Here is a 13100-nt window from a genome sequence, read left to right as displayed (position 1 = left end):
GGAGACTTTTGGGACATGCTGTATTATAGCTAAATTTAAATAGATCAAATATTTTCAAATATTATATTTGTAACCTGCCTTAAACAGCAAAATGGGAGACTCACTAAGGGAACTGGACAAGCTGAAAGAACGTCACCTCCACATGGTTTAATTTAGGAACATACACAAACTTGAGGACGAAACAAATCAGATAACAAAGCATGAGATAAAACAAGACAAATTATAAAATTACGTCTTTAAGCATACTTTAGTTAAAACTCAAAGTCATTAAAATGGTGATAGTTGTTTTAATGGGGTAAATACCCAGAGGTTTGCACTGGTGGGAAAAATATACAAAAGCTTGCAGAGTGCTAAAGCTGGACGATCAAATAAATATGAGCATAGAAGAGTAGCTTTGATTGATCTTACACCAGACTTCAGTACATGTGGATGACTTAATGCTGAGGAAGACAGCATGGAAGCAGTGAGTGTGTGGGAGATACAGGGGTTTGATGGCAGCATTAGGTGGGCACTAAACATATGAAGTCAGCAGGATCATATCAGCTTTCTTCATATCCTGGAACAACATGTGACGTGCCTGCTGGTCCTGCTAACCTGTTTACATTGGTCAAGCGGTCCGGAAAGAATTTGCTGTGGGGTGTGTCAGACTTCAGTCAGTTCAGTGCCTTTAATCATGAAGACTGAGTGCTGGTTGAGGATCATATTTTCCTCAGTCAGCACCAGAGGATGAAAAAAGAGGAAGCTGCTTCAGATCAACATGTTCACACTTACTGTACTTCATACATTAAAGCTCAACTCAGGCTTCTACTTTTGCGTATTCTGGGAGGAAAACATCATGGAGGAAGTCTATAATTAGCCATGATTTGTGTGAAAACATGCCTGAAGTAGGCTATAGTTTAATACAATCAAAGACTATTGAAAACCAAAAAGAAAAGTAACCACGATGCATAAGTGTAAACGCAGGCTTGTCTTTACAGAAAGCTGAAAATGCAATCACGCTATCTCTGATCTAGGGCTATTATGCATTAAGTATCGCAGGCTGAGAGCTTTACTGATCACTATTCCTATTCAATCCAAGGCCATATGATCAAGGATATTGAGATGTAAAGACAAAGCCGATGATGAGTATTCCAAAGCGTGTGATAAATCACCTCTGACATTTGAAATCACTGATTGGTCTCACATGTTACAACATTACAACACCTCTTCACCTATTCACCAGAAAATCAATCATGACTTTCTAAGTACATACATTCAGAAAGACAAGCTCTATTCATCATCGTGAAGATGAGAGCCTAAATTTAAAGTACCTGTTTAACTATTCCCACAATTTTGGGGAAATATTAAGCTATTTTAGCTATGTCTCGTATTCAGGAGAACTCTATGAATGAATTTGTGTTTAATGGTAATAGCAGTATGGTTCATAATCCATCTTGCTCAAAAAAACATAAATATTTGTTTACTTCCTAATGGGATTAACCTGGTGGTTTCCATTAAACAATTTCACAAGCTCTAATGGTTTTGATGGTTCCCAAGTGTGTATTAGATATTGATTCAGCTTCAGATCCAGTATATATACAGGGTATATTTATCAGAGAATGCACTGATCTGATCTGGTGGATCAGATATTGGAAAAAAACAAAAAAAAAAATCGATCTGATCCTGGAATTGGATTTGTCAAAGATTTTTTTGAAAGTGGAAATGTTTACAAATAAAGACTTTTTTGTTAGGATTGATTTCATTATATTTATGCTTTATACTTTATTATATTTAGTTATTACATTAAAAGAACATCAATTCTATTTGCAATGTATGTGATTTTTGTGGGGAAAAAGTCTAGCTGAGCTGTGGTTTTGTGTAAGTCCTGTTTTAGCTACGTGTTTTTCCTAAATTTTTAAGGTTCCCTGGTGGACTAGTGGCTAGCATGTGGTGCTCTCATCACTGCAGTCTGGGTTTGATTCCTGGTCAGGGAACCAACCCCAGCCACTGGAGGGTTGCACGAGCCAGTGTACTCTCACTGCTGGTCCCAAGCCTGGAAATGGGGAGGGCTGTGTCAGGAAGGACATCTGGCATAAAACTTGTGCTGGAATCAAAATATGCGGATGGGTGATCCGCTGTGGTGACCCCGAATATGGGAGCAGCCAAAAGAGGAAAAAAGTTTTTCCTATATTTTTACAAGTTTTAAAGTATTTTTTAAAGTGAAGTGTTTCAGTTAAAAAAAATTAAACCATAGTAGTTTTTAAAGAAAAAAATACCAGATGGGTATCGATATCATCTGATACTCAAGGTTTCGGTGTAAGTATCGGTATTGGAAAAGAAAAAGTGGTATCGTGCCATCTCTAATATTTATACTAACTGAATGAAATATTTTTCAGATTGAACTAGATAAGCTTAAACACTACATATAAATGTTATCCTGTTTTCTTACACACAGCCTGAAATGCAGGATTATATAACAAATCTACTAGGTCCATTAAGCAACTGAACCACAGCTTATTACAATAATGCTACCATCAGAGACCATTAGACTCTTGAATCCCATTAGAAAACCATTAAGCACGTCTAAAATCAGTCACGCATTACCTGTTAAACCATTAGGACCCATTAAACTGTGATACCAACCCATTATACAAAATACCACTACACAGGAACCAACAGAAACCTGAAATGGTTTCCATATTTTTTTTTCAGCAGGGGCTTGCTAAATAAAACAAGAAGGACACGGGAGGTCTACCGAGAATGTTTTTTTTTTTTTTTTTCCAACATGGTAAAGGGTGGAATCGTGCATTATAACAAGCCGTGGTGCATGTGTGCAAGTGTGTAAGACAGAGGGATAGTGCATATCATAAACCAGTAGAAATGTGAAGATGGCTTGGAAGAAGGAAAAAAAGAGAGGGAATGAAGCAACACTCTGGCCCGTGGAAGGTCGATCCACCTCAATAAGCATATTATTGGCTAACACCCATCTGCTGATGGTCCGTCTCTGCTTCCTCCTCCACGTCTCCATGGTACTGCTCGTACGTATCGTCATCAATGTCTGGAAGACCCAGGAGCTGGAAAACAACATCATGTTCATGCCATTGTTCATGCAAACTCACGTTATAAACATTGCATATTTTGTGCTGATAAAAGACTTTAAGTATAAGAAAAGGACTTTCTATTTTTATAATAATAAATTATTAAATACAGCAACTGACTACAATATGTTCACATCACATAACTTAATAGGGACCACAATCCTTTTTTTTTTTTGCCTAAATGTGATACATGCCCTTTTTCACTTTCTAATATTTTTTAAGAGCTGTGTGACAGAAATGTAGTATTTCAGTGCCTATCAGCACAAGATCCCTATTATGTATGCCCTGAGAAGTTTTTTGTAAAGAGACATTTATTTAACATTTATGGAAGGAGTCTCCAGTGTCAGAGCTTTTGTAACATTCAATAGGTTTTCCACCACTGGAAAGTCTTCAGGACAGTGGAAAAGAAAGAGAAAAAAGTGAGGCTGGTGAGGAGAAGACTGCTTAACGTAAATTATAACAGGAACTTGTTTCGCAGACGTTCCACAACATTAAATGTAACTATAAATGATTAAAGGTACAACATGTCATTCATTAATAATTCAAAACTTGTAATCATCTCAAATTGCTGTGGTATATGAGGAATAAAGCAGTTCAGGATGTGCTGTTATTGGAAAATAGTCAATTTCAGGGTGGTAATGGTAAATATGCTTTATGTCAGGTTGCATCACAACACAATGTCATTGATTATTTTCCTGTAAAAAGCACATAAAAGGTGTTTTATTCCTTTCTTATTCAAACTATCCTACTTGAGGTACTTTGATAGCAAGAGTCTGCCCCCACCCTACCTGGTCTCATTCAGGTGTCTTAGAGACCAGACTTAGAGATCTAAATTCAACTCAGACTTGGAATTTCATTATAATACCACTGTGTGAGTGCAAAACATCGTTCCTTACACACATCATTCTAGATCCAATACATATCCACTGGTCTTGCTGACTTGTAATGAGAGTAGTAAGGACTGAATCATGTGGTTTTTTTTTTGCTTATCACACTTCCCTGTGCACACACAGGAAACTGCGGCCTCACATCTCTCAGCACAGAATGTCAGTAATAGCTATAAAAACGCCAAGAGCTCTGCGACTGTCCTCTTTTTACCTTCTCATCCTGATCAGGAGCTAATGATGAGCTTCAGCTGACCTCCAAATCAAGCCATGTGCTGCTAAGCTGTTTATGTCATCGCTACTGTAATGCAGAATTGTCACAAATATGGCATTTTGGTAATGCAGGTGCATCATGAACATGATGTTACTGATTTGGGAAGTGCTTTTGCAGGTTATTTTAGGACAGAGATTCAGTCACACTAATGAGTGTTTTGAGTCACTTACAGCACAAACACGGGTGTGAATGAAGAAGGCAAAAAGATCTGAGCAAAACAAATTGAACAGTGCTGTAAGTTTAATAGATATCTAAGCATTTTAGTTGAATTCACTGTGTGGTGTGTACACACAAGAAAAGGAATATCTGAAAGTTCTCTCCAAGAGGAAGACTGATTTTCTGCACAAGGTTACTGAGGTTAATGCGGTGACTTTCAAAATCTCCGAATGGCTAACCAGTTCACACTACATGACTTAAATCACTTGCAAACAGTGGTTTGGTGGATCCCTGTGAAACCACGACTGATCCCCAAATCCCACTATCTCAAAACAAAAACACAAGAGCAGTCTACCATGTGATATTGTCACTAGTGGGAAACAACAAAAAGAGAAATAAGAGAAAAATGTTAAGGAAATATTGGTTGGGGAAATGCGGCTAGCGCGGATGGTCTGTTCTGGAAAGAGAACTGGAGGTATATAACTGGAGCAAAAAAAAAAAAAAGCTATTTTTATACTGTGCTGTGCCTGGAATCATGCTGTGTTTGTTTTTATTTTTTGTTGTTCCTAACAACCATTTGAGGATGACATGCCAAATCACAGAGCCCCAAAATTATTCTGCAACTGGGAAATCAGGGCTAAAATCATCTAGTGTGCACTAGCTTTTAGGTGTGTATGTGTTTGGGTGTGTGTGTGTGTGTGTGTGTGTGATGAACAGTACTCACAGGTCTGAAGGATCTGAAGACTTTGTCAAGGACCTCCAGCAGGGTTTTGTGTCCGCAGGAGGAGATGTAGTCCTGTGCCAGCTGCAGGAATGGCAGGCAGTCCTCACTCTCACTCCACACATGCTACACACACACACACACACACACACACACACACAGCACAGACATCACATTACTCAGCAAATACATATTATACTCATCTGCATTTCCCCCAAGTGGAACGTGTTAGTTAGTGATTTAGTTTAAGTTTGACTTGAAAATGATATTCATATTTTACTCAGGCTGCACACTATGAATAAAAATAGCACATTTAAATGATACTGCTTCACTCTACAATGAAAATACACCTTGCAATATATTAAACCAAACTGCCGAACCTGTGATATATCAAACTTAAAGTCTGTTTTGCATTAACTTGACCAGGGTGCTTTTTTTAGTTCACATCAAGGTTCAGACTTTAATGAAATCAGAACTGGCATTATTGCAACAACGATTAACAAACCACATGTTGTGAAGCCATACCAGTCAAATTAAGCAATTTTCTGACAGAATTTCAGAAAGCAAGTGAAAGACCATCTTGATTAAAAGGGCACTGACAATTTTACCATACAAATTAGAGAACTGAGTGTTTTTCATGCAAACAGGTTGGTGTTTTTTATCTTATCAACAGCACTCCACATTGTGCAGATGAAAACCCTGTAATCAGTGCTGTACAGAAACACACCATATCAAAAATGATTATAAACCACCTACATATAAATATTATTCCTATTTTGCCCTATGAACAGATAACAAGCTCTAAACAGATACAGAATAGAGGTACACTATTCTTTTTCTTGTTGAGACTAGACAAAAAAAGTCTTGGAGGTTTTTACTTTCATGCAGGTGAGTGGTCAGATATGAAGCTCATGGGACACCACATTCATTAACATGAACGTGAACAATGCATTTACAGTGCTGCATATAAGGTTCATCCTTAGTGTCATTGGTTTTTAAATTAGGCTCCTAGTTTATTTACCTTATAAAAAACAGAACTAATTAAATTCATTGCATGAGCAAAATTTTCAAAAGAAAAACAGACTCACGTAAATCTCTACTACAAAAAAGAAATTTTTTGATTTAGGCCACATCCACTTAAATCTGAATACAGATATGAATATCTGAAGCAGTAAACAGACACAGATAGTGTCACTGTGTTACACCTCTCTATAAAACGAATGTATGTGAGTACTATAATGTGCATTCTTCGTATTTCCTCTTTGCCTCTTTATTTACTTTTGATATACTGTATACTATACGGCCAAAAGCATGCGGACAACTGACCATTACACCCATATGTGGTTCTTCCCCAAATTGTTGCCAGAAAAGTTAGAAGCACACAATTGTATAGAATGTCTTTGTATGCTATGGCATTACAATTTCCCTTCACTGGACCTAAGAGGCCCAAACCTGTTCCAGCATGGCGATGTCTCTATGTCTTTATGCACAAAGTGAGCTCCATGAAGACATGGTGTGTTAAAGTTAGAGTGGAAGAACTCGAGTGTCCTGCACAGAGCCCTGACCTCAACCCTACTGAACACCTTTGGGATGAAGTGGGACACTGACTGCACCCCAGGCATCCTCACCCGACATCGGTGCCTGAGCTCAGTAATGCTCTTGTAGCTGAATGAGCACAAATCCCCACAGCAACGCTCCGAAAATCTAGTGGAAAGTCTTCCCAGAAGAGTGGACATTATTATAACAGAAAAGGGGGAACTAAGTCTGGAATGGGGCACTCATAAAGCACAAACTCCACAAACTTGTCCACAAACTTTTTGCCATATAGTGTGCTTTACTTTAGGAGACTAATATCCGGTTATTTCTATCATATTGATATATAACACTAGAAAACCCTAACGGTTCATCATGGTATGGCCATAGAATAGCCCCATATATCACTGTTGTATTTTATTTAATGACATCTTACATGCTTACAGTCTTATAGAAATCTCCCGTACTTTGTAGGCTATTGATATCAGCACTTTCAGAGCTCTTGTTCCTGTCATGTTCCTTACCATGCTCTTTGGTTAGATGGCACTCTAAGCTCTTATCACTGGTGCATTCAAATTAACCTCTTTTAATCTCCCAGGAGAGGTTTAGACTCACATTCCTCACTCTAGCACTGAATAATTCATAGCAGTTGTTGATTAATATGCTTTTAGATGAAAAACATCAATAATCAACTGAGGTGAGAGTTTAAGGGGTTACCATACTGGTACTTATTCTTTCTTCCACTGGCAGCTGAAGCCATCAAAATTAATACATGGGCTAATCTAGAGCTGTCCGTTATATTTTAGTGTTGATGTCCTACGCAGATCAGAGCAATGTGAGTAGTAGTAGCTTTTCATTTGGCTGAAAAAAATGGACAAAATACCTTAAACAGCCAACTGCAGAGGTAAGTCATATTCAGTGCCAGCTCAGCTATCCTAACCATTATTTTTATGCACTTGCTCTCACAGTGACTCTCTCTCTGGCATAGCTGGAGAAGAGTGCTGAGTAAGGCAAAAGAACGGGCATTAAGCCAAGCCACTCCTTCCTGGAACTGCCCACAAATATTCCTGGTTTGACGCCTCAGCATTGGCATTAATTTGATTGAGTGAGCATCCTGCCAGCATCCACAGATCAAGTGCTGTCATTTATACAGTTATGAATGGATAACGCTGCTTTTTATACCACAGTTATCAAATCTGATTGCTCAGAAGGTGTTGGTTAATTTTCCATAACAGCAGCTCTGACAATAGTACCAGCTGCAAATCACATGTGTATATAATGTTTAGAACTAATAATAAAACATTGTTAATAAAGAAAAACATAATTGTTGATACGGTAAAACTTTCTTTAAGTCGATGTTTATGTAACATTTATGGTAGGAGTCTCCAGTGTCAGCACTTTGTAACATTCAGTTTTCCACCATGGGAAAGTCTTTAGGACAGAGGACTTTCTGGTTTCTCTGTAAGATGACAAGCTGTTATTTTATCCCTTATTAACTTCAAGAAAGAGAAAAAAGAGAGTCTGGTGAGGTAACAACTGTTTATAGCTGCTATAATGTAAATATAGTTATAAATACAGAATTAGATATAGAAATAACTTTTGGGGATATTACACAAATGTAACTATATACTGATAAATAGCAGAGCATGTGTTCATTAATAAATTACAAATTGTAGTCGTTGGCAAACTGCTGTGAAATGAAACATACCGGAACACACTGTTATTGGAAAACAATCAACTTCAAGGTGGTAAGAGTAACTCCGTCTCGCATCGAGCCACATCACACCAACCCGGTGTTGAGTATTTTTCTACAACAGCATGCCCCCAAGTGTTTTATTCCCCACAAAAAACTTCTTACACTCCAAGAAATCAGTAGCTCCAGTATCTTATCTCCCACTTAAATAACTTTCAGATTTCATAAGTTCACAACCTCTTTTTATTAAAATGTATCAAACTGATCATTTATTAGGCTTGTCAATTCAGGGGAAACAAAACTCACTATGTTTCTATGTGGTCCTGAATTTCTGTCAGTTTTGTTCCTTTCCTTGTTTCTCAGACCATCCTGGAGCCAGTCTTTCAACCAGAGGAAGAACCAAAGTAACTGAGAATGTAAACTGGTGCCAGATTTAACCCCTTAAGCTCCCAGGACCTGCTGGTGAATCCAAACCTACATTTCTCACACCATAACTTCAGACATTTCCTATTAATTTTACTGTAGTTACTGAATAATATCATGGGGCTTCATGGGTTAAAACGCAGTTACACTGCACTGCTAGAGCTGTAATGACAGCTGAAAATCATTACTTAATAACTCAGCATGAATCCTGACAGCTGAATTCCAGACTAGGTAGACAGACTTGATCCTTCTTCTATTGGCATCCTTTAGAGGAAGTCCTTAGAAGGAAATCATCAGCTTAACCCACATATCGGAGTGTTCTGTGAAGATCCCCTTTACCAGCAAAACACATATAGCATTATTTTTATCTGGTTGATACTTAAGAAATGCTACTAATTATATAGGATGTGCTTATAAACATGATGATTACATACTTGAGAAATCCTCTGTTTGGGGTCTGGGTTTGAATATCATCTTTGTCAAGTGTGAATATGTACTACTGCCCCAATTCAGGATTAAACTGAAGCCATTTCCTGTTTTGGTTTTAATTAATTTAAATGACAGAAAAAACAAAGGAAAGCTGGTTCTTTTTGAAATTATTATATTATTTTTTACAGATACAGCTTTGTATTAGTATACTATTAGGAAAAAAGGGTTCTGTCTATCCAGCACCCTTTCTTCAATTTGCCCTTCTGATAGAAACATTAAAGGTATGCATAACCCTACAACAAATCTCTTTCTCTTTCAGAGAGGGTTCTATAAAGTAAAACATCTGTAGGAAACTAAGATCCCATAACTATCCCAAGAAAATGTGAGGAACCCATGTTTTATAAGTCTAAAGAAACAATTCAACAGAACAGGAGTCAATAATGTTTGTTAAAGATTTTCTCATGAGGTTATGGGGTCCTAGATGCAGCTAATTATACTAAATACTCATTCCAGCAGCACGAACAGAGAAAGTGACAGCTGGTCACGATATTGAATATCATGGCTAAAAATTCAGTAACTCTAAATTACTATTATGATTCCTTTATGGTTGAGACTTATTGTACGGGGTCTCATCATAGGCATGAAACTATTACGCATGTTAGGGATGTCTCAGCCTCGCAGGCTTAAATAAATTAGCACCAATACGCTGTGTGACTCTACAGTGTGGGCTGGAAAGAAATCAGCCCCAGCCTTTCCTTTATACCACTGTGTGTATTTTTATTTATGACCGTGCATTTATGGTTTATGGTGATCTTACTTCCACAACAGTAACAAATAATCCACTCGAAGCTATTTGTTATCAGCAAATAATTAAGTGAACATGCAAAATGTAGCTAGTTCCAGCTTTATGTCGCCATGACAAAGGCACTTGTGGTTGGTGTGATTGTTGTCTTGCCAGATTCTAGGTTTGGGTTCTCTGGTTCTCTGTCCATTTCTGTCTCTGGTCCTGCTGATCAGCATTAGTAACTGGACACTGCAGATGGGGAAGGTTATTTATGAGTACTGATGTCCGTGGAGCATTATATTGATTAGGTGTGGAGTGTTTAAGCATGTTTGCGGGGGTGTTGCTACAACCTGATTTCATGAGAAAGTCGTGCAAATGGTTTTTTCAGTTTCATATAGTTGAAGTCGTAAGAAAAGGTATAATAGTTACTTCGAAACATTTAATTTTTACGTCTATTCATAAAAAAAAGAGTCATGGAAATTGTTATGTTAGACCATGTGTGTGTGAGAAAGAGAAGAGAATCAGGGGTAATATTGGGGCGCTCAAACTCTATGAAGAATGGTTCAAAACAACAAAACAGGTTCAGATCCATGGTAAACATAAAAACTGGTGCTATCCTTATTGGTTATGAGCTAACCTGTTAGACCAAGTGGTAGCCAAGCCAACACCTGATACTGAGAGCCGCTGCCACAGTGGATCACATCACAAAAAAGGAGAAGGGAGAGGAAAGGGAGCACTTCACTCTTATAATCAACTATTCATGCGGCCATGACAGGGCCAGAGAGGGAACATTAAACCTTTTAAACCTTTTGCTGACACAATGCCTCTGTGCTCCGTCATCCAGTCTGAAAATGGCGGCAGTGATGGAGCTTCATTACCTGCGCAACCTATCTGAATAACTGGGCATCAGAATCAAAGTGGCATGATTGCAGCACGAGCCTATTTTATTTTTATTGCGTTTTCTGGGACAGATTAGCCCAAAGACTCAACACGCCCATGCAGAATCATAGACAGGCCTACACACTCCCTCTGAAGCCCCCTCCCATCCCCTTCCCGCACACACACACACACACACACAGGCGCGCGCGCGCATCGTCCTTCTCGTACTTACAAAAGTGTCGGTACCTCCTGTCATGTTGTCGGGGCAGAGCACGTAAAACGAAATGCCAGGCTCGGCGTAGAAGTCCATCCGGCGCTCGTCCACCTCCTCGGCGAAGATCAGCTCGAACGGGTTTCCTGAGCACCATTTTTCCGCCGCGTCCACCAGCTGCTTGAACTCCATCCTGCCGCAGCGTAACGGCGCACCTGCGCAGCAAAGCTCAAGCTGCAAAACAATATCTACTGCACAGATCTCAGCGCTCCGAGCCTCCTTAAATCATCCGCATGGTGCTTTTATTTCTTTTCTTTTTTTTTAGGGGGGGATGGGGGCGTGTGTGATGGGAGCTAGATTTCGACGCTAGCACCGTCGCATCTTGGCCCTGGCCTCCGTTCACTTCGCGCGTTCTCGTTGAGAGAAATAAACCGACTGCGTCTCCCGGAGTTGCGCGTTCACGCCACGACCGGCGCGATGTGACGTTAAGGTGAATGCGCGTTCCCGACACAAAGGGCCCGCGCACTGGCGTGCATCGCTCACATGGTTGCTTTTCAGAGCTTAGAATGGAAATGATGCATTTGAACCATAGCCCCTTCAATGTTCATTTATGGTAGAACTACCCTACAATAAACAGAACACACACCTAGTATACAATAGCTGACTAGCCCATCTGTTGCTATGCAAATCATGCTATGAGTGTATCAGGTACAAGTCAAGGGGACAACCAGGAAAGCTGTCCGGGGCTGGGTGAGGGGCCCAGCAGGGTTGAAATACATCTGTTTGATAAAACTATGATGGTCTAAACCTATGCAGTGTTTGCAATTCATCACATAAGTTCATATCTCCCCTATTTTGTAAAATACTTTGGTCTGCTGTGATTTTGGTCTCCGTGCTTCCACACTGGAGAAAAAACATGTAGAGGGTCTTTGGCAATTAGTGTGTGTGCGTGTGTGTGTGTGTGTGTGTGTGGTTTGTTCCAGACCAACTAAAAATCTCCTCCTATGGTAAGGAACAAACTGATGGAGATCTACATGGTAATTAACACACACTATACAGCACCTAAAACTGCAATAAAACTGCAATGCTTTATACACTCATACCAGCACAACACACACTACCATGTGTGTCACTGCCTTGTCTTTTACTCTCAGAAATAAAGGTAGCATGCTGTATTTTTCCTTTTTCACTGGTGTGGTACCATTAAGAGTCAATCTTTAGTATATATTTTTCACCTGGGAAGGTGCATGTGGTGTAAAGCTTTTAGAGTAAAGCTTTAAAGGTACATCAGTGGTACTTAAAGTTCGATTCTGAACTTCACCTGGTCCTTAACACCAGCTCCATAACCAAGAAAGCCCACCAGCGCCTCTATGTTCTGCGAAGGCTGAGGAAAGCCCATCTCCCAACCCCTATCCTCACCATGTTCTACAGAGGGTCTATCGAGAGCATCCTGAGCAGCTGCATCTCTGCCTGGTTTGGAAATTGCACTGTCTCAGATCGCAAGACCCTTCAATGGGTAGTGAGGACAGCTGAGAAGATCATCAAGGTTTCTCTTTCCTCCATCAGACATTTACACCACACGCTGCATCCGCAAAGCCACCAGCATTGTGGATGGCCTCACGCACCCCTCACGCAATCTCTTCACCCTCCTGCCGTCTGGCAAAAGGTACTGAAGCATTCGGGCATTCACGACCAGACTGTGTAACAGTTTCTTCCTCCAAGCCATCAGACTCCTCAATACTCAGAGACTGGACTGACCACACACACACACACACACACACACACACACACACACTCATACTCAACTGAATACCATCCCACTCTCTTTGCAATTTTTGCACATTTCTGTATTTACTATCTGCATTTTTGCTGCTGCTGTATAAAATCTAAGTATATATATTTATATTATATTATATATTATTATATACTGTACTGTATAGTATAAAATATAAAATATAATTTTTTTGTCATTACTATACTCTCTATCTGTCTGCTACCCCAATAACTGCTATGTCCATATATAGTATAAGCTTATC

General features: G+C 39.4%; 1 protein-coding gene across 1 annotated transcript; it reads right to left on the bottom strand.

Moving 5' to 3' along the window:
- Positions 1 to 127: 127 nt before the first annotated feature.
- Positions 128 to 11540, bottom strand: mturn (maturin, neural progenitor differentiation regulator homolog (Xenopus)). Its single transcript, XM_026929411.3, has 3 exons — positions 11086 to 11540; positions 5116 to 5238; positions 128 to 3053 (listed from the first exon to the last, which is right to left on the bottom strand). Exons 1-3 carry the CDS (start codon positions 11254 to 11256, stop codon positions 2949 to 2951), a joined length of 399 nt encoding a protein of 132 aa, XP_026785212.1. The 5' UTR covers positions 11257 to 11540; the 3' UTR covers positions 128 to 2948.
- Positions 11541 to 13100: the final 1560 nt, after the last annotated feature.

The sequence above is a fragment of the Pangasianodon hypophthalmus genome, chromosome 23 (genome assembly GCF_027358585.1).
Source record: "Pangasianodon hypophthalmus isolate fPanHyp1 chromosome 23, fPanHyp1.pri, whole genome shotgun sequence".
NCBI lineage: Eukaryota > Metazoa > Chordata > Actinopteri > Siluriformes > Pangasiidae > Pangasianodon > Pangasianodon hypophthalmus.
Note: the sequence above shows the minus strand (reverse complement) of the source record. Positions and strands in the feature narration are given on the sequence as shown.